The sequence below is a fragment of the Cyprinus carpio genome, chromosome B19 (genome assembly GCF_018340385.1).
Source record: "Cyprinus carpio isolate SPL01 chromosome B19, ASM1834038v1, whole genome shotgun sequence".
Taxonomy (NCBI): Eukaryota; Metazoa; Chordata; class Actinopteri; order Cypriniformes; family Cyprinidae; genus Cyprinus; species Cyprinus carpio.
In genome coordinates, this window is record NC_056615.1 from 4945029 (window position 1) to 4967526 (window position 22498).

The following is a 22498-nucleotide window of genomic DNA, read 5'->3' on the forward strand; positions in this document are numbered from 1 at the left end:
GAATATAAGAAGTTATTAATCCAGGGTCAATCATAACTGAGGGATAAAGGAATAGTTCACCCAAAAATGAAACTTTGCTGGAAAAGTCCTCTCCCTCAGGCCATCCAAGATGTAGTTGGGTTTATTTCTTCATCTGAAAAGATTTGGAGTAATGGTTCCATTGGAGTGAATGGGTGCCGTCAGAATGAGAGTCACAATAATCCACACCACTCCAGTCCATCAATTAAAGTCTTGCAAAGTGAAAAGCTGCATGTTTGTGGGAAGCAAATCCATCTTTAACACATTTTTAACTTAAAACTAAATAAAAATTAGTACTCTATTCTTAATATTGCTTAAAATATGGTCTCGTCTGAATCGGGAGAGAAATCTGCACAGGTCAAACACCATTTACAAGCCCTAACAGCTCTAAACAAATATGTTTGTTGATTTTGATGTGAGAGAACTACAACAATGGATGAACTTTTTCACTGGAGGCAGTGTTATTATGGATTATGGACTCATATTTTAGCTGAAAGTAATGGATATTTATGTAAATATCTATGTATGTGATATAATGTAAATTTTCAGCAAATTTGGGGTGAACAATCCCTTTAATTGTAGTGTGAAAAAAAACAATAAAATCTTGATAAAAATGCATTTATTTACATACAAATGATTATTTCTGAAGTGCCCTTTTACATTATTTGGTTTGGAAGACAATGATTTTCAATGGTGCTGATAAACTGAATCTGCACTACACAGTTAATGTTATACACAAACACTAGAAATCAACCAGGCTTTAAGACTGCATAGTTATTTCAAAAATAATGACAAAAACTGTGAGAGACGCTCATGTTTTGATGTGAAGATACATGTTTAGATCTCCAAAAGGTCATGCAATCTTTTGCATTTGAATCCAATGGAACTTTTATCAAACTCGGTACTGTACAGTTAAACATTACAGTATTTATACATATTTCCTGCTTTGCTCTATTAAGCATACAAAAAAACTTGAAATGGCACAGTCTCATAAAAATAGCTTTCTTTTCGCATCAGGAAAAAAGTCAGTAAGAAGCTGAATCATATCTACCAAGCTAACATTAACAATAATATTAATGGCAACATAATACACACACACACACACAAATAACATTGACAGTATTGGACACTTTTCACAGATAAGTCGCTCTGCAGAGTCCTAAACTCTAGAGAAAAGTCCAAAATTCATATTTTTGATGCAAGCAAATATATCTTAGCATTATAATTCCAAAATATGCTTGCTTTTGATGAATATACATACTGTATTCACAGCATTTTGATGTGATGAAGAGATCATGTAATTCATCTCACTCCGCTCCAGTGAAATCCTTTGGAAGAAACAGTTGAAATTTCAGGCAGGAATCCGACGGTGGTCTCCAAAATCAAGTGAAATGTGAAATAGTCTGTACTTTGGTCCTTAAAAGTGAAGCTGATGATAGCAAAAGTCTTTCCATCCACATGTGAACATGTTTGGGATGCACTGAAACTCTATTGACCGTTAAAAATCATACTTAAGGTCTCTTAAAAATGAGGTATGTCAGCTTTAGCTGATGTCAATTCAATTTCTGGACAGCTGATGTTGAATCTGACCAGGCTGAAGTCTTTTAGCTTAAACATACTGAATGTAGAAAGGCATGTGCTGGCGTTCATATTTCCGTTAATGTGATTTTGTAAGCATCTGCGTAGCTCTCGATACTCAGGATAAACGTGTCCTCGTTAGAGTAGTGCTCGATGATATTGTCGTCCATGTTCACCAGGATCCTGCAACGGAGAGAATAAACAGGCTTATTAGCTGAATCTAACATGCCCTCTCATGATGTAAATATTTTTTTTTTTTTTTTTTTTTTCAAGAAATCACTTACCCTTTCTTGCTCTTCTTGTAAATCTTGGCCATTCTGTCAATAGGAACACCGTACTTCTCTGAAATCTGTTGATATAAAAGAAATCATACATCAGTCATCACATTAGCAATGATTTGATTGTGCTTATATACAATAAATCTAAAAATCTTTGGAAATGTGTTCAGTATTCACTTAGATTTCATTACTTTGGTGCTAATCATTTGAAATCCATTTTGATTTTATTTTTACATCTGAACTGTAATTTCATTTTACACCTCTATTAGTCAGTAATTTAGCGGCAGATACTCACTGCATCCATGAGTCCTGTGAGAGTGGGCGACCGCAGCATCAGAGCGTCAAACACCTCGTCCGACTCCTTCCTCACATACAGGAGCACTGGAAACACAACCTCTGCTTAGTGTCAAAGCAGCTGGATTTAACTAGGTCATAGTTTGTTTTAATTTAATTCCACACTGTGTTCAAATTCTATGAAGTCTTTAGGATGTGATCAGCAGTGGGAATTCAGAGCTGCTGCACATGAAAATAAATCACCTGATACAGCTTTGGAAAAAATGAAGAGGATTCTCAGTTTTTCTGGATTTACTGGATTTACTAGGTATGGGTTTGAGTAAAATCTTCATATTTGTTTTATTCTCTAAAGGTCTGTTAACATTTCTTCCCAATTTCAAATAAAAATATTGGAGCTTTTTTTTTTAATTTTGCAGAAAATGACAATTGGTCAAAAAATAAAAAATAAACAAATGTTTTCATTTGTTGTGACTGAGAATCAGGGTTATTCCACCAAATATTGATTTATTAACTCTTCTGAAGCTCAAACTTTGTTATTGTGTTGTCTGAAGATGAATATACTTTTTTTTTCTTATTTTAATTAATTGTCATTTTATGCAAAAAAAAAAAATGCTCTAAATGTCATCAGTAGTTTACAAAATAAAAAAATACTTTTTTATTCAAAAACATGAATATAAATCATAAATCCAAAGAAACTGAGAATTTTCAAGTGGCCTCTTATTTTTTTTCCATAGCTGTATTTATTTAAAATATAGTTCACAAATAGTTTGAAATATTGTAAATATTTTTTATGAAATAAAATATATATATATATATATATATATATATATATATATATATATATATATATATATTTGTTGTGATTGTAAATCAGGGTTATTCCACCAAATATTGATTTCTTAACTCTTCTGAAGTTAAAACATTGTTATTGTGTTGTCTAAAGATGAATATAAACATGTCTGAAAACATGACATATTTTTTAGTATTTCAATTAATTGACATTTTATGCAAAAGAAAAATGCTCTAAATGACATTTTGATTTAAAATTTGGAAGAACTGTCATCGGTAGTTTACAGAATAAAAAAATTACGTTTTATTCAAATACATAAATATAAATCGTTAATCCAAAGAAACTGAGAATTTGTATATATAATTATTTATTTATTTATTTAGCTACAACCAGCACCAAATAGACCAAATTTTTAAAGGGGTCATGACATGGGTTTTTTTATTTTATTATTATGGTCCCCTAGGTGCAATTATAGTATTACTATCAGTTTTTTTTTTTAAAATCTTTTTAAATGTAGTGAATTATGACATTTTCCCACCCTGTTTCTCATCCTTTGATTCAAACAGTCTGTTTTTGGGTTGTTTCCCCTTTAAGAGTTCAGTGTTAATGCCCGCTGTTATGATTGGCTAACGACAGTGCCTATGGATCAATTATTAACACCCCCAGCCAGAACATTTGTGGATTGAGCGTAACTGTTTAGTAGCGGGTGATGCATTCGAAGCGATGGCTCTTGCAATGATAAAACCTTATATGTTTGAGCACATCTGCGTGGCATTGTAATTTTCCTGTACACAGACCCACTCGCTGTCCGTCGACTGAACACTTGTGAGGCGCGCGGCGCGACAACGATACGAAATGAGCGTAGTTGTCTTGTGCTGGAGGCGGTCATATGCAAATGGTTGGAACGTCACTTCGCACCGTGACGTCACTTCTTACCATGGATCCAGAACGAACTGTATTTAGAGCTTGATTAAATAAATGGCTCGTTTATAATGGGGAGGGCGTCTTAAGCTATGAAACTTGCAGGACGTTTTAATGGTACAAAGACCTCATATATTCCAAAAGATCAAGGCAAATTTGGTTTCTCATTTCATGACCCCTTTAACTCATATATTCCAAAAGATCAAGGCAAATTTGGTTTTTCGTTAAAAAAAAAAAAAAAAAAAAAAAAAAAAAAATAATATATATATATATATATATATATATATATATATATATATATATATATAATATATTATATATATATTATTTTTATAATTTTTTGGAAAACAATTTCTTGCTTTCTCAAGAATTATGTATGACTTGTCTTGAAACTGTTCTTATTTTTTTCAGTTCTGTGAAATAGAGCTGAAAATCCTTTAATAATCTCAGCTATTGGTGGCTAATTCATATGAATCTGTACAATCTCATGTGAACATTATGTTCATGTTTACTTTTTGTCTAAAAATGTTTCGTAAAATTCTCATCGTACAGATTCATAACAAATGGCCACCTTGTGAAAGAGTTATATTCTCCTGTGAGACGGGGTTGGGGAACACACTCTTCAGCTATAGATGTGTCTGACCTCTCTTCTGTGTCTCCTCTCGGAGCTGTTTATGGGGCGGTGGACAGAAGTCCTCCTCAGACGACCGGAACATCCTCTTCACCAGCACACTCCTACCACAAACACAGCGACAACTGACCAATCACATGATCAGATCCCTCTCAGCAGCCCAGCTACACCTGAACGCACTTACATGAACTAGTTCACTTTAGCATTTTTTAAAAAGTGCACTTTGAAACCCGTTTACAAAAGTTTGCATTTACAAATCCCCAAAACAGGGCTGTCATGTAAATGAATGGCCAAAGTGCATAAAAGTTTTGTTTTCAGCCAAAAACACTGAATCAACAGTATCTCAAAATATTTTAAATTATAATTATTATAAGTATATAAGTATAATTACCAGCAATTAAACAGGATTCGTGTTATGGAGGTAATACCACTACAATTTTACAATTAATCTTTTTTTTTTAATCAGACATGAGTGTTGATTGTAACTTTTAATAAGAAATATTCTTGAGGATCCCATCAGTGATAGTACTTAATTATGTGGTGATGTTAGTTATAAGATTATCTTATTAATATTAATAAGAGAGCTCAAACTCACCCTTCGCGTTCCATCTCCTCTGTATTAAATGCAAACACCTGCGAAGAGTTGTGCACAAAAGTCTGTAGTTTTATTTCATAATCGAACATCTCTGTAACATTCAGAACGAGCTTAAAAATAAACACTCCAGTGACCAGTTCAGCAGATATCCCTCCTGATAAACAAATGTCACCCAGGAAGGCAAGCGTGACCTTTCCTGTCGGGTTCTGAAAGGTCAGTCGCTCTCGAATAAGTTTCAGTCTTGTTAGACACTCAATGGACCTCTAAGGTCTTCATGACAGTTCTTTAATGAGCCTCTACAGCCTTTTTGAGATTTGAGGAAGCAAACGCTATGTGACCGCAATTACAGGCGTGATCCAGCTTGTGATCTGGTCACTGAGAGTGTTTCAGACTGACTCATACCTGGCCTGCCCTCTGTAAGTTCCCAAAGTGCACATCCGGGATGAAGAGAACCGGCTGGGCATCCAGATCAGTCATCCTTTTAAAGAGGGTGGCGTCACATTTTTTCGGGACAGAGACCGCCCCGACGCCTCCATCCTTTCCTGATGAGATGATGTCAGTTGCACATGTAAGAATTACTGTTATTGATGATAATAAAGGTGACTCATGCTGGTTTCTGTCCAATCAAATGCTACCCAATACCACTTGCCACTAGCAATCACACCATCTTATTTTTATGAATTGGAGACACTTTCGGTGCTTCAGTCAGACCTTTTGTCTTCTTGCGGTTCTGTTTCCTCTCCTCATCTCTGATCTTCCTCTCCGCTCCCTGAGCCGCACAAACACAGACAGGGAAACAGGGAAAAGAGAAATTAGAAACACTAAAGAAAGTCTGAGGACTGTGAAAAGTAACAATAATGAATAACCACAAGGTGGCGCTACAGTTACTGGGTTTGCAGACCAGAAATGCATAATAGCCCACTAACAGCCCTTCACTGCTTATAACAATAAGTGATAATGCATATAGAGTGCTGCAGGGATGATGCATTTTTGTAGGCCAAAACCCAGAAACATTTTATCATTCAATCATTTTAGCTCTACTGGTTACATCGGCCTGAAGTCAATGGGATTTTCAATGGGTTTTAAGGTCTAGAGAAAAACGGTTTTATTGTAAGACAGAAAATACATCAGTAATACCCCTTGTAATGTTTACAAATTTTTTAAAAGGAGAGGAGAGTAGTATGTCCAAATTCATAGTATTCGAAAAACAGCAGGCGAAAAGTACTGGGTGACCTACTTCTTCCGCCTTAAATCTTAAGTGTGTATTCAGCGGATACTTTACTATCCCATGAGGCCACGGGAGAGGATTTATGAATGACTGTGAAGCTACGCAACTGATGTGGGTTGGTCATGTGACAGTAACAACATGGTGGGTGCAGTACATCCGAATTTATTCTTACTACCCATATTCATATTATATATAAAAAAAATAAAATAACGAAGTAAATTCAGGTTCAAATGTAGTACCTTCTCAGTATGCGATTTCGGACGCACCACATATGTTGGAATACTACATGCATTGGTTCAAAGGTTAAAGGTCAAGGTTCACCTTATCACAGAAGACCTTGATCTGACAGTAGGCTCTGTGCAGGGGTTTGTTGCTGCGGTTGTTGTAGCTGAAGGTGTCGATCTGTATCATCAGAGGAAGACCCTTCACCCCCTTCTGAGAGGAGAAATCTGTGCTCAGACAGTTCACCGTGATGAAGATCTACAAATCAGAGAACAAGACAAAAACAGCTCCACATGAAGATTCCCGTAAAGAAAACAAGCATGTTATAGTGGTGTCTGTCAGAGCGAAACTCTGCCACTGGGGTGCTGTGGGAGATTGTTATGATAATATAGCTATCTAGATGCACATGTTGCATAAGAACGGCCCTATTCATATTTTCTATAAGCTTGTTCCGGTTTGACCTACGCATTCCTCCTGACCGTTGAAAGTGCACCTTGTTTTTCACCCACCACCCACCTACACACGCAAAACAGGTGCCTGCCTCGACACGTCTGTCTGTGCCACTGACTTCTACAGAAAGCAATGCTCAGACTGCACACTAACAACTACACAGTTTTATCTGCACAGAACACTAAATGTTCCCGTTAAAGGAAATAGTTTTATATTAATGTAAGACCAAGTTTTAATCTTAAATGTCATCTTTTATTTTCAAGTCCAAGTCAGTTTTCAGCCTCTGACTCTGAGTCTTGCTCCCTAAATATTTATGTGGTTTGTTATTAACAGTTTCGTATAATCAACCATTACCAATGCCAGAGGACAAGGAGGAGGCCATCGTTAGGTGAAGCATGCATGTAAACTAAATTGGAGCACTTTATATGAATAATACTCTCACAAGGCATAGGAAACCCTTTAATTTCTAAGATGCCACCAGAGAACTTTCTAAGTAGCAATGACTAATCATGCAAAGCGTAAATTAATTTTTTGTGCAAAACATTTAACACTGCTAGAAATCTAACTGGGCTCATTCTGATTGGTTTAGATTTGGCATTCACTGCGCTGTCACTGCTGTTGAAATGTTTGGGACAGTCCGATTAATTTTTTTTAATTTTATATTTTTTTATTAATACTTTTATCTAGCAAGAATGGATTAAATTGATTAGTAGTCAGTAAATACATAACAGATTTCTGAGTCAAATAATACTGTAAATTAAATTTTAAATTCGTCAAAGAATACTGAAAAAATATATGGTTTACACAAAAATATGAAGCATGTCTGAAACTGTTTTCAGCATTGATAATAAAAAATTTTCTTGAGCAGCAAATCAATATATTAGAATGATTTCTGAAGGATCCTGTGACACTGAAGACTGGAGTAATGATGCTGAAAATTCAGCTTTGATCACAGGAATAAATTACTTTTAAAAAAATATTCAAATAGAAAACACTTTTTTGAAATTGTAATAATATTTCACAATATTACTGTTTTTCCTCAGGCAGCATAAGAGTCTTTTAGAAAGTTTTAAAAGATAGTGTACACACATTGTAGGCTCAAAGCCAAAATGATTTGTACAGCTGTGGACCTCTCATAAAATAAACTGAGCCCTTCAACATTGCAACAAGACGTAATTTCCACCTCACAGATCAATGGCTCATGGAGACTCAGTTTATGGCTTCCCTCACTCCAGCCTGATGAGAAGAGCTTTGAAGGGACTTGTAATAAAAGTCAAGAGTATGTTAGGTCAGAGAATCAGATGCTTATCAGATCAAACCGAGAGCATTTCACACCCCAATGCATGCTTAAAAAAAAAAAAAAAAACACTTAAACATCCTTTCAAGGGCGGCTGCATTGAGACATCACATAGTCCACATTAATAGGTTTTACCAGAGTGAGTTGGCCCGATAAAAAGCAAATGTTTGCGCAGAGAGCTTTAGTTGAATATACTCCAGAGGCGAGTGTTTGAACTGAGCTGTATTGCAACAGAAGAGCCACAATAGGAGAACAGGACTTTGCCTGTGAGGCTGGGAGGATCTGGACACGGGTTTGTGTGCATTTGGTACACAGACCTGGGCTATTTACTACTTTCAGTAGTATACAGATGAAACCCAAAACCCAGGAGAAAATAGAGGTTTAAATTAATAGATGGGACTGGGGAAGATGCACCAGGGTATTGTGAATCAAACATCAGGCTATACAAGGCTCTTGGGGCGTGTTCAACAACAGGCGTGTAAAATACACATATCAGATATCGTAACACTCCACCCTGTGTCTCAATAACATTTTGTGTATCACACACAATGGTGGTAGTGCACCTAAATGAGAGAAAAAAAATCATAGATGCACTGATGTAGTCGGTAGTCGGAGTTAAACAACTACACCTGCCACTTCATCATCCACGATGACCATTAATGCAAGCAGGATGTCCATAAACCCAAAACACACACTGGAGGAGGTACTGATTGTGAATTGGCAGTGCCACATCAAAACTATGAGCACACAGTCTTAGTGCTGGATGACTTACCTTGGCCTCCTCATTCACGTCCCAGGTGAAGGACACGGCATTGTAAGCGATTTCTTCAATATTCCCAATTGTGTTATAGCTCTCTTTGTAGTCAGCTGTAGAGAAAACAGGAAAAGTCAGTTCTCGAACTTGGTGGAAATAAAAACAAAGCAAACCAGATACTTTAAAGATACTAAGTTTTCAACTATGCACCAATAGCACTAGACCACAACTGTGTAAACCAGTCCAGACCAGCATGCAATTCACCTACAGACTGATGCTTGCAGCAGTAGAGACATGTACAATTTATATGGTGTACGATTACATTTTGGGAGTAATGTACGAACTGCTCTGGCGAGTGTCTGGGAATGGCGAAATTAAAACAGTGTCTGCCAGTGCAAGTGGTTTTAAGACTGATAAGCTGAGTGTACATAAAACAGCACCCTTCCACATTAGATAACGCTTATCTGTTTATGTAAACAAACACTAGCTTTTTTAGTAGCCGCTTGATAGGCCATTTATGACCACTCATACTTTAAGCATGTCTGTGATTCTGCCTAAACGTCATTACTTTATAGATTTACGTTAAGGATGGGTGATCTCATAACAGTTTTGATGGCTGGAGTCAGCCTGTCTATGCTAGTTTAGCTACGGCTGTTAACTTTAAATTCTTTACTGGCACTTTCTAAGTGTCTGTTTTGATGTCCACCAGGGTAAAAGTCTGGGTTGCCCCTTAGTAAAGATTTTTCTAGTCAATTAATAGTAGTTCATTTAAGACATGGGCATAGAATACGTGCTTTTAATAAAACATAAATCTAACCCTCACATGTTTTCATGCAAGTGTGTTCACATTGAGGTTTTTAATAGTCAGTGTGTATAAATCTAGATTTTAATGCAAAGAGACAAGATAGTCTATGCATGACCTCATGTTTTATTCATATCAAAAATGAGGTAATGTGAACATCACAGAGCTCTAAACACTCCCATGTTTCATTCTTACTCGAAGCCAGAGGCCGCTCTCGCACAGTCCAAAACAGACTCATAGAAGTAACAACTAAAAATCCAAACAAAGGCATACAGCTGTCACTGTTGCGAAGTTGAATAAAAAGCAGAAAGCAGAAACGTTTTTATGATTGCAACAATATATGGTTTATGTGTGTTTTTCAAGTCATCTCCAGGTAATAAATAAATAAAGTATATGAAAAATGCAGTGCCATTACAGAAGCCTATCTACCTTACTCTTCAACACTGAAGTAAGCCTATAGACAAGACTTTCGGTTCATTAGTCGCTGTAGGAAAATAATTAAAAAAATAACAATGTGCAGTAAATGGTAAAACTGTTTGCACTACAAACCAGTGTGTTCATGATTACAATAATACGTTAAAATAATATGGTAAGACACCAATTTGCAATATCAAGCAGCAAAACGAGCTGTTTTGTACAGCTAAAAATAGCTGGACGTCAATGACACCGGAAGCCAGACCCATAATATTTGCAAATGGCCGGATTTCAGGGAACACACTTATGGGTAAAAAAGCTGGATTAAAACTATAAAATATATTTTTCTTTTTTATGGGGAAAAAAATGTTTGTAGTATGTACGCCAATTATAAAATTGTCATTAGAAAAATATAGGAAAAATTATTATAGAATAAAAGAGATAAAATATAAACTGTCATTTAGACAAAAAAGAAAGAAAAAAATACATACATTTGACATTTCCGTCCCCCTTACTTCTGAAATGATGGTTATGCCCCAGATTTAAGCCATTAGTCGACTAATCAAATGTTTATTACTTTAATTACTTAAATATATACTTAGAAGGCCTTTAATAAGGGCTATAGCCTGTTCCGCTTTCAAGCGGACATATAAAGCTTGCTACAAAGCTCCTGCAAAAGTAATGACATGAATGTGTCTGTAAAAAATAGCAAGGAGATATTTTAATTGTTTATTACTATACTAGTGTTTTCTGAGTCAGTGTGTCGGCGGCAAAGATGAAGATATACAGTGACGTGCCTTCAGAAAGAAATGCACCTTTCATACGGATTACATAATGAGAGAATATTTGTTTTCTAATTTTGAATTGGTTTGTTTAAAAGTAGACATTTCAAGCTTTCTATAGATATATTTCTCATGTCTGTGAGGCAAGAAGCCCATACACTGAGTTTCAGTTCATTTTTGTGACATGCTCCAGTTCACAGAGACCGAGACGGCAGAAAGTGCATCCTGTTTGTCTTCTTTATTTTACAAAAGCACAACCTTTATTGATATTGATATAAAAGTAAAAACCTTTACAGTTTTGAATGATGTATTACTCTTGTCTGCATGAACAAAAATGACAGCGTATCTTAAGTTGTTTCCACCAGCGCCTCCATGTCATGCAGTAGCTCACTAACATCATCCACACTCCACACAAACACTTGGATATGCACCTAATAACACACATTTATCTAAGTTAAAGTGAGCAGCAGTGGCAAGTTGCTACTACTTGTATCAATGATGTTTCAATAGCAAACATTTTGAATATACTGTAATTACCTGAAGGACCAGTCATTAACGATCAGTCCATCACAGACACAGACCATTTTTTTCTGCGACTAACCTAATACAATTTTTGTCAACTAAGCCTTTTTTCGTCAACTAACCTAGTCGACTATTGGGGGGTAGCCCTACTAAAGTATTAGTTTACTTAGAAATCAAACTAGCCACATGATTTAAGGTGTCATTCATTGTCATACAACAGGTAACACACATGCTCATCATAGAAAAGGTGTGCTCGTCAACTGCATTTTCAATTTTTAATAGACTGTTGTGACTCAAAACAAAATCTGTCCAAATCCTTAACCCTAGGTATGAGTGGTAGTTTTTAGTGGTGATTTCCTATGTTAATTATTCTTTCTTTCTTTCTTCAGTTCCAAAGTTCTTTGTAATTTAATAAGCTGTCATTACAGGGGCTGTTATGTCTATGTGAAGTAAACCCAACACCTGTCTTACTTTGGGGTAACTTGGGGATTAAGAAGGCCAAAACCCTTCCCAATGGGTCTCCTTTGGGTGGTTTACCAAGCACTCCCAACGATGCCCCCGTTAAATAGCCCCATTCAAATCCCAGCTCTAGTGACATGGCCCCAAGCCTGAGGAACAATTCTCAGCCTCAACTGCTATTCAAATCCCAACTGTGCAGGTGTCAGGTTTCAGTCACTGTCTCCTCTACCTGGCTTCAGCATACTGCCATATACCATGGGCCCAAAGGTCTCTCCACTTCACCAATCTCCCATCAATATCTTCGCAAAGCTCTCCTTGATGTGCATCAACAAAACATTCCTCTATTTTTGCCCCATCTAAGAGAGCAGGGTTTAAGACAAGGATAGCTGCCATCAAGACTCAGATATTCCCTCAGGGTGCTCCCAGGCTGTGAAAGTCTTGGGGCCAAATCTCGACAAAGGGCATAGCAGAGCGTCTGATTACTGGAGATGAGGGGAGGACAAGAAGCAACAAGCTCAGGATGACTGTTCTCTCAAGGTGTGACAAGACCGAGAATAAGACGTGAATTGTTTGGACTCATAGCTGCCCCACATCAGGTGGACTCTAACAATTTTGGGTCTTAAGGTTTTTTTTTTCTTCTTTCATTTAACTTGAATCAGAAGCTGGGCAAGTACAAATCCCAGGTGGGGTGACTCATGCAGCTGAAGAATAATTGGGATCTACTAACACTATTGCACCTTACTTAACACCAACTTGTAAAAAAGCGTGCAGCTGTGGATAACCTTCTTAAAGTAGCTGTGCCATCGTCAACACATCCAACCAAGCTGTATTCATGTTACCATAACTCTTCAACCATTTGCACCATGAAAATATCTTTAAAAATTGCTCCTGACAGTAGGACAACATGCGCTTTTTAGCAATATATGGCTTTTTACGGTTATGCCCTGATTTCCCACAGTAAGTGCATAAAAGGAAGAATTTTAACAAAGAATTACAGAACGCAACAGGATGGAGTTTGGAACGCAAAAAAAAATCATTAGAAAAACAAACACATGGACATGCCGAAGAAGGAGTATACAGCAAAAGAGGAGATTGGGATCATTTTTGATAAAAACATGGGAGGAGGATGCATGCATGCATTTGTGTGTGCTCAAAGAAGTCCCTTGAGTAAAAACTGTGAAACCCAGTGTCACAAAGAGACTCATAAGAATATATTTATTACAGTCCAGTTTTCAAGTTTGAAGATTATTTTGTTAATGTGTTAAATAAAAACGCAACCCAGAACACAGTAATGGTCAAGAACTTTAATTTATATAAAAAAAAGCCAATTATTTTCTGACTCATTGCACATGAAGATAGCATACTGTTTTAGAATTTTAAAGTAAAAAGTAAAAAAAAAAAAAGGAAAGTAAAAAGTTTGGGTTCTCAAGGGATAAGAAACTATTAACTAATTAATAACTTACTAACACCACAGATTCAGTAAGGAAAGGAATCTGTCCAAATGTCAAAAAAAACCTCTGTAAAGAGATCTGTGGCTGGTTGCATGTTTAGTCTTGAAAGTTAGTCATCTAATTATTTTTTCTTCAAGATTACTCTAGACAAAAAAAAAAAAAAAATATATATATATATATATATATATATATATATATATATATATATATATATATATATATATATATATATATATATATATATATATATTTGAAAAGTTTATTTCATACTAAGTATAGTTTAAATCTATTTACTGACATATCGCTTGAGGCTTACTGATATAAAAATAATTATTATTTAGAAAACTACCTGTGCACAATGTAGATTTCTTAATATTAAGCCTAAAATGTATTTTAATGTCACTATTGATGAGGACTGTATGATCTTGAATTGGTCTTTAAAGTGTACCTCAAGTATACTTGCAATAGTTTCACTTTAGCACAATCAAATATACTTCCGTATTTCTTTAGTTGGACCTCAGCACTACTTCCGCACAATTAAAGTGCATAAAGTACAAAATTAGTTGTTACAATTTAGCAGACTTTAAGTATATCAGTTTAGTGGTCATAACTTTTTAAAGTCAGTTTGGATAAAAACACAGGTTGGTCTAATTTGAATCTGAAAAGTTAGACTGATTACCGCTTGGTAAACTGCTAGTTACTATGTTGACTATGTTTATGCAGCTGGCCCCTGTATCTATCTGAAAAAAAAAATCTCAGGGCAGACTCTCTAGTTAAATTATGTATAGCCATTAACAACCTAGTACCCATTAGCTGAGCGGAGGGAAACCAAGAGGAACCAATCTCCTGAGAGCCCTGAGGGCTTCTGGGATGCAAGGCACCACCAGTCTTCAAACTAGCAGTGGATGCACAATGAACAATTTTAAAGACAAGAAGTACTTTCAACATAAATTGATTCAGACCACAGTGTGTTGAGTAGTAGCTTGGTTAATGATTTTTGGGGAAGAAATGATACATAATCTACATAAGCACAAGAACACAAATGCTTTTATCTATGCAAACTCAATCTTACGCATCGCCTCTGAAGATAATCTTGCTGCTAATATACTTTTAGCTATAGCAACCTGTTCTGTTTAATGCAGGGCTGTCCAATCCTTCACCTGGTTGCCACTGTCCTGCAGAGTTTAGCTCCAGTCCTTATCAAACACACCCAAACTAGCTAATCAAGGATTACTAGAAACTTCCAGGCAAGTGTGTTATTTTCTTATAGTTCTTATGCAGGATTAGACACCCCTGGGTTAAATGAACTAGAGTAAATTGGCAATGCCTGATCCAAGATCAAGCCTGAACTTTGACCTCAGTAATGGAGAGGAAACCTCACCGATGTCCAGAACCCTCTGCTTTGCCGTGTGCTGGCGAGAGTGCCAATACTTCCAGTACTTGAGCTGCTCATCAGGGTTCTTATCTTCACTGAATACAACCATGATGACACTCTGATAGAGGAAATAAGAGAAAGGAGGTTAACTGAGGTTATCACAGTCCACTCAATTACTTCATGCCTGTTCCAAAACATCAAGAGCTGACTAGCATTGTTATTACCATAACAAGAATGGAAGATGTAGTCATGCATTAGGCTGTGTGTCCACCAAAGCGTTTTAAGCCAGCTGAAAACACCAGGCACTCTTGCTATGATATGGAATATTCACAGAAGTAATGTGGCAGATGCATCGTGAATTAAATGTTACAAACATTATTTTTTTTTTTTATCAATATTCACAATAGTCTGGGAATCTGGTACAGACATGAATCTTTAGAGACAAGAAATATTAATGTCTCCTCCACTGTTGTATAGTTGTAGTAATGTGTGACAGTTGGTCAGTGTGCAATTAGTCCCGCCCCTCCTCCACTGTGATTGGACGGCTGACTAAAAAGTGACAGTGATTACAGTTTATCCAAAGTTGAACATTCTTCAACTCACCGCACCGAGAGAAAAGCACCCGAGCATTCAGCATGAAAAATACACTCAGCGCTCGTCACGCTGCTGGCATTTAAAAAAAAAAAAACATTGAAAACAATTTTTTTTTAATATGCTAGCTTTGGAAAAAATACACTTTGTTGGACATATGGCCTTGCTGTTCAAAAGTCTGGAAGTGTTTTGATGAAAAGTCTCAAGGTCTTCACCAAAGCTGCATTAATTTGATCAAAAACATAGTAAAAACAGTATTATTGTGAAATATATTATTACAGATTAACATATCTTTTCTTGTTTAATATATTTTAAAAAGTAATTTATTCCTGATGCATTTTTTCCAGATTATTTGATGAATAGGAAATTCAAAAGAACAGCATTTGTTTTACATAGAAATCTTTTACATTATAGATGTCTTTACTGTTCCTTTCGAGTAATTGAATGTTCTTGTCTTGCTGAATAAAATCATTCATTTTGTAACAAAATCATACTGACACCAAACTTTTGAACTATCATAGTTTAATCTACAAATTCATTTAGAGTTAAAAATCACTTAAAATATTTGATAAAAATGAATTACATATGCCAATTAGTCATCAAAGCTCCCAAATTCAATTATACAATGTCAAGCTCCTTCGATTTTCCGGTTTGATAGAAGAAGGCAGGCCTACACACTCACCCTCACTTTGCTGATGGGATGTCGGAGGCGTTTATTGGCACTTGTCTCGTTCAGTGTAATAGCATAGAACTGGCCTTTGTTCAGGTAGGTCATAGGCCCTTCACTCTGCTTCTGCCGCAACGACCTGCTGGCCTCGAGTGTGTACTGGAAGGTGTCTCTGTTGAACAGCGTGTTTTTCAGGTACTGTATGTGAGAGCTGATTCATCATAACATACAAGCCTAATGGTGTACACTACCAGTCAATAGATTTTGAACAAGAGATGTTTTTTTAAAGAATTGTCTTCTACTCAAGGCTGCGTTGATTTGATCCAAAATACAGCAAAAGCAGCAAAAGCAGTAATATTGTGAAATATTTTTACTATTTAAAATGTCATTTATTCCAATGATCAAAGTTGAATTTTCAGCATCATTACTCCAGTCGTCAGTGTCACATGATTCTTCAGAAATCATTCTAATATACTGATTTACTGCTCAAGAGACTATTATTATTATTATTATCAATATTTAAAACAGCTGAGTAATTTTTTTCTTTCAGGATTCTTTAATGAATAGAAAGATCCAAAGATCATCATTTAATCTGAAATAAAAATATTTTTATAACATTATACACTGTACCATTCAAAAGCTTGTAGTCAGTAAAATATTTTTTTTTTTGGGGGGGGGGGGTATAGAAATTAATACTTTTACTTATCAAGGATGATTTAAATTGATCAAAAGTGATGATAAAGACATTTATAATGTTAAAAAAGATTTCTATTTCAGATAAATGCTGTTTTTTCTGAACTTTCTATTCATCGAAGAAACGTGAAACAATTCTACTCAGATGTTTTCAACATAATAATAATAATAATAATAAATGTTTTTTGAGCAGCAAATCAGCATATTAGAATGATTTCTGAAGGATCATGTGACACTGAAGTATTGAGTGTTTTTTGTGAAGATTATGATTTTATTTGAATGGTTTATGTTGTATTTTGTGATATTTATTCAAATAGAAAACAGTTATTTTAAACAGTAAAAGATATTTCAAAATGTTACTGCCTTTGCTGTACTTTGGATCAAATAAATGCAGGCTTGGTGAGCAGAAGAGGCTTCTTCAGAAAACATTAAAAATCTTACTGTTCAGAAACATTTGGCTGGTAGTGTATGTTATTTCCATATAGCTCACTTGGAAACAACAAACAAACAAACAAACAAACAAACAAACAAACAAGCACTTACAACATCTCCGACTGGTCAAATATGAAGTCATCAGCTCCGAGCGATGATGGTCGGTACTTCTGCATCAAAGAAACAATCAGCCATCGATTAAATCCAAGTTTTATAACGAATGTTTCATAAGCACCAAAAATCAGTCTGCTCTCACTTCATTGCTGTCTTCCTCATAGGTGCTATCTGGGCTACTCCGATGGTCATCCTTCCCGTATCCACTGTGACACACGGCCGAGGTGTCGAACGAGTGGGTCTGCTCACAGATGACACTCATCGGTTCCTCTCCTTCTGTCCTGTAGTGAACCCCCGAAGCCATGAAAACAGGAGTGTACACCTCAGCCTTCACCACCGCAGCGTTCCCGCTCTCTCCCGCAGACACGCTGTACTGCTCCCGTTTGCTGTCCTGGTGATCCGTGTTGAGCGACAGATTAACAGGCACTGATTTCAGGACCTGGACGTGATTATCCACGGTCTCCGGCTCCATCTGACTGCTGTTTCCCACTGGAGTGTTTCTGAGGCAGTATGAAAGCATAAGAGATGAAAGCTGAAATAAGTCCATTTATTCAACTCCATATTCACCATTGCTTTAATCATTTCGCTGACCTCTTTTCTGGTTCCTCTGACATTTCAACCACTTTACTGATGGGCAAAACTCTCTTATCTTTGGGCACCTGTAGAATATAATACATCAAAATACAGCAGCACTGATAGCAGCATAGGCACTGTTTCACTCATAATTGCTTGAATGGAGATTTAGCACTACGTAGAGATAAACTGAAAACTTCCTGATTGTCTTCCGCCATGTAACTTTCATATCGGATCAGCGAAGAAGCATAATTTCATCATGTCCTTACTGTGCTTGTATGTTTTGGCTAATGAGGTTTAAACTATAAAGTTGTATCTTGGTTGCACTGGCAATTATATAATTATGTTTTTGTTCATTAGTCAAGAAACTGTGGATGAAAAACTTTGGAAAATATAATTGTAAAAGTAACCATGTGGCATGTTGACATCTCTAAATGCTGCTACATTCATTTTAGCCAAAATACCAAAAGGAATAATTTCACTGGGACATAAATGTACTGAAAACTGCTATCATTATCAAAAACTTGCATCTTAATCAAAAATAAATCATTATAAGGATGAATCATGGCATAGTTTATTATGGATATATATATACATTTTTGCATTCGTTTGATTTTATTTAATCATGTTTTCAAAATGTATTCAAATGCATTTCAAAATGTATTCATTCAAATTCAAATGAAAAAGTAGGAACTGTGGAACAAGCAAAATTCAATTAGTTAAAATGATTCAGACTGGTTTACATGTAATAAATTGGGTTATTGATGAAAAATACACAAACATGGTTATTAGTACTATTACTTAATTCTCATTCTTATGCAACTCGATTATGCGTGACTAATATTTGTGACCCTTGAGCACAAACCAGTCTCAAGTCGCTGGGGTATATTTGTAGCAATAGCCAAAAATACATTGTATGGGTCAACATTATTGATTTTTCTTTTATGCCAAAAATCATTAGGATATTAAGTAAAGATCATGTTGCATGAAGATATTTTGTAACTTTCTTACCGTAAATATATCAAAACTTAATTTTTAGTTAGTAATATGCATTGCTAAGAACTTCATTTGGACAACTTTAAAGGTGATTTTCTCAATATTTTTATTTTTTTTGCACCCTCAGATTCCAGATTTTCAAATAGTTGTATCTCAGCCAAATACTGTCCTAACAAACCACACATCAATGGAGAGCTTATTTATTCAGCTGAATCAGATGATGTATAAATCTTAATTTTGAAAAACTGACACTTAACGACTGGTTTTGTGGTCCAGGGTCACATTTTATAGTTTATATGTTTATTATGTTAAAACTCTAATCCAAATGGATGGAAATTTTGTAGTTAAAATGCATAAATCTTTTTGACTATATAGTGCTTTAATGGTTATTTTGGGAGCTTGACACTGTAGCCCCAGTTACTATCCGCTTTCACTGTATGGAAAAGAGCGGCTTGAACATTCTGCTAAACTTCTCTTTTTGTGTTCCATCCAAGAAAGAAAAGTTTTGAACACCTTTAAGGTGAATGAATGATGATGTGACATGAAAACATGATTAATGAGAAGACGGTGAGAGACTCGGCTGATGTCCCTGACCTTGTAGTACTCATAAAGGAGCCCCAGGGCGGCAGCACTGTCTTCGTCTCCATTGATGCTCATCATGGCCTTTGTAGCCGCAGTAAGAGGATTCTCCAGGTAAGACCTCCAGGCCTCGTCCTCACTGGTGTAGGCCCGGCGCGGGTGGAAGGACGGCTCATTGGGCACCACTACAACCAGCCTCTTACTGGGACACACACACAAAACAGTATATCAGCACACTAGCAAACAGAAACACAGACACAAATGATAAAGCTTCATGTAAAAGCTCTATTTTGCATACTGATGAAAACAAACCTGCACACTGCGCCTTTTGTGAGTGTGATACATATCTAACCAACCAAACGCTGACAGAAGTCCTTCTGCATTCTACAGCCTGACAGACAACTTCAGCTACAATGCAGTGACACGTGACATGAGGAAGTGCCACTGCTGGCTCTAGTGCCCCTATCTCATATCACACGATATCGAATCTATATCTGGCTGCTTTCAGCAACATACAGTGGCCAAAAAATGTTTTATTGCCACACCTAAAAAGAAATAAAATCGAGGCCACAATAAAAATGTAATAACACAAGCATTATAACAAATGATGTCACTAAACATATTTAGTGAATAGCTATGCACTATACTTTTTAAATTAATACTGAATTTTCATCTGAACAGTTCTGAGTTTTATTTATTTTTATTTCATATAAGATGTTTCTTGTCTATTGTCTTAATTGTTTACTGTGATTGTAATTTATTTTATTTAATGTTTAAATTTGTGCAAATTCAATTCAGAAGATCCGTAATGAAATTCAGATTCTGTTGTTTCAATTTGTCTGTTAGTGTTCAGTTACAAAGTAAGCTGTCGAACTTTCTTTACCTCAGTAGTGTGCGAGAAATGCACGATTTTAAATTTTGCGGTATAAATATATTCACAGAATCTGAGTTGGGTTCACTTTAGTTTACTGAGAATGTTCTAGAAATGTACTTGTCCTAGTAGTGACTTCACAACACAACAGTCATTCGTTGGTAAACACACGAGACGTACACACAAGCAGTGAACACAGAGCATGTGCTCCTGTGGGCTCTTTCACTGGAAAGAATGGGTATAATACAGGTAAAGTGAGACAATTGAGTTTATCCATCTTTAGCATTATTAAAAAAAAATCAGGATATGTGATGACATTAAATAGTGTCCTTAGACATCATTTTTGTTATTTGGAATGCAGTGTAAAACAAGGTACATATTCATGTTGAGGTCACAAAGGAGCAAAATAATTTGTGATGTATTCTGACACTTTTTGTATTTAATATTTCTGTACAGTGTAGGTGATTAAGTATTTACTATAGCTAAATCATCTTAAAAATGCATTCACCCTATTTAATTGGAATAGCACATGAATTAAGTACCATGTAATTCTTTGACAAATAGAAATTAGATGTCTGAGAGGTGCAAGACCCTTATTATGACCAACAACCCTTAAGAGACAGCAATTCAGTCCATGTACAGTACCTTTTCTATTTAATAAACAAAAATGTGGTTTAATTACCACACACGTTAATAAACTGGTTGTTACTGTGAAGGACACAGTCGATCTGAAAACAGCATAGATTAAAACAATCGACCTAAAACAATCTTTTCAAACCTTGCATAAGACACACACTGTGTTTTAAAACTAAAACAAAAACGTAGTATTGTGACGCTTCTACGCTGTAAACAATAACGAAATAACACAGCCCAAAAATAAACAAACAAATAAACAAAATCTATATTTTTAGTAAAAACATGCCATGTAGCAAATAAACCTTTCCTCTGAGGTGTAAATGAATAGGAATGAATTCCAGGCAGCTTATATTCGAGGTGTTTCCTGCGTGAAAAATGGCGTTTTGACCGCAAAAACAGCTTTCCTCATGCGGTGGTATTTATGAATAAAAACCACACTAAACCTGTATAACATTATACGCCGTTAACGTGATAAATGCAACCATGAAATAAGGTTTTGTATGAGTAAAACATGAAACATTTCTGAAAGTAAAAATGCAGAATGGCACTCGGTGGCGTTCAGATACTCGTGCTGAGGTCACGGAGGACTGTGTCGCAGTCCTGACTCTTACCTGTCTGTCTCCTGTGACATATTCCTCTTCCTCCGCGTTAATTCTTCCTTGTGAAACTGGACTTTCAAGTCGGTGCAGGTAACAGAAGACAGCGCGCGAGTGAGAGATGCCAGAACCCGGGCTACAGGTAAATCGACTTTTCCCTCTCGGATTATTGTCAAGGGCTGAAGGAGCAGGTAGGAAACACCTGAGCACGCCCGTGCCGTCCTTCCCGAAGATTTAAACCTGTGCTTTATAAATAAATAAAAAATCTATATATTTAAAAAAAAAAAAAAAATTCAAAACATGTCATATCTACTTTTATTATTTTTATTGTTTGCGTATAGACCTATAGGTAAACTTTGACGGCTTTTTTTCTGTGTAAAGTATTTGGGTTCAAGTAGGGGCGGGTCGGCGCTCTGATTGGTCGGGGGGCGAAAATGTCGCTCGCTGATTGGCTGGCGCGTCAGAAGACAGGTTAGAAGACCCACCTCACCTGTAGCCATAGACTTTGCATTAGAAATGAAGGGGAGAATGGAGAAAGCCTTTGTGTGATCTCTGGAAACGAGTTATTTGTTATTTATCCTTTTTTTTCTCAGTGGAAACTAAAACCTTGGTGTTTGGTACAAGTCTGTAACGAAATATTTAGAACAGAGAGGGACCGAATGCAAATACACTCTTAAAAAATAAATGTGGTTCACGATGCCTTAGAAGAACCTTTCTGTCTGAATGGTTCCATAAAGAACGTTTAACATCTGAAGAACCTTTCTGTTTCTTTGTGTCGAAAGAAGGTTCTTCAGAGTATGAAAAGGTAAGAAAGAGATGGTTCTTCTATGGCATCGCTGTGAAGAACCTTCTGAAGCACCTTTATTGTGAAATACTGATTGAAGTGTTA

At 36.1% G+C, this 22498-nt stretch overlaps 1 protein-coding gene across 2 annotated transcripts; it reads right to left on the reverse strand.

Moving 5' to 3' along the window:
- Nucleotides 1-620: 620 nt before the first annotated feature.
- grhl2b (grainyhead-like transcription factor 2b) lies at nucleotides 621-21963 on the reverse strand. Of its 2 annotated transcripts, XM_042745313.1 has the most exons (16): nucleotides 21625-21961; nucleotides 19522-19708; nucleotides 17950-18017; nucleotides 17501-17858; nucleotides 17356-17414; nucleotides 16135-16291; nucleotides 14868-14979; nucleotides 9075-9169; nucleotides 6655-6813; nucleotides 5817-5874; nucleotides 5508-5647; nucleotides 5106-5143; nucleotides 4523-4614; nucleotides 2170-2255; nucleotides 1881-1945; nucleotides 621-1779 (listed from the first exon to the last, which is right to left on the reverse strand). In XM_042745313.1, exons 1-16 carry the CDS (start codon nucleotides 21642-21644, stop codon nucleotides 1665-1667), a joined length of 1809 nt encoding a protein of 602 aa, XP_042601247.1. In that variant the 5' UTR covers nucleotides 21645-21961; the 3' UTR covers nucleotides 621-1664. The 2 variants fall into 2 exon arrangements, 1 of the variants encoding a protein (XP_042601247.1); XR_006157275.1 differs by lacking the exon at nucleotides 621-1779 and having other exon boundaries at nucleotides 1913-1945; nucleotides 4451-4614; nucleotides 21625-21963.
- Between the last annotated feature and the right edge of the window lie 535 nt (nucleotides 21964-22498).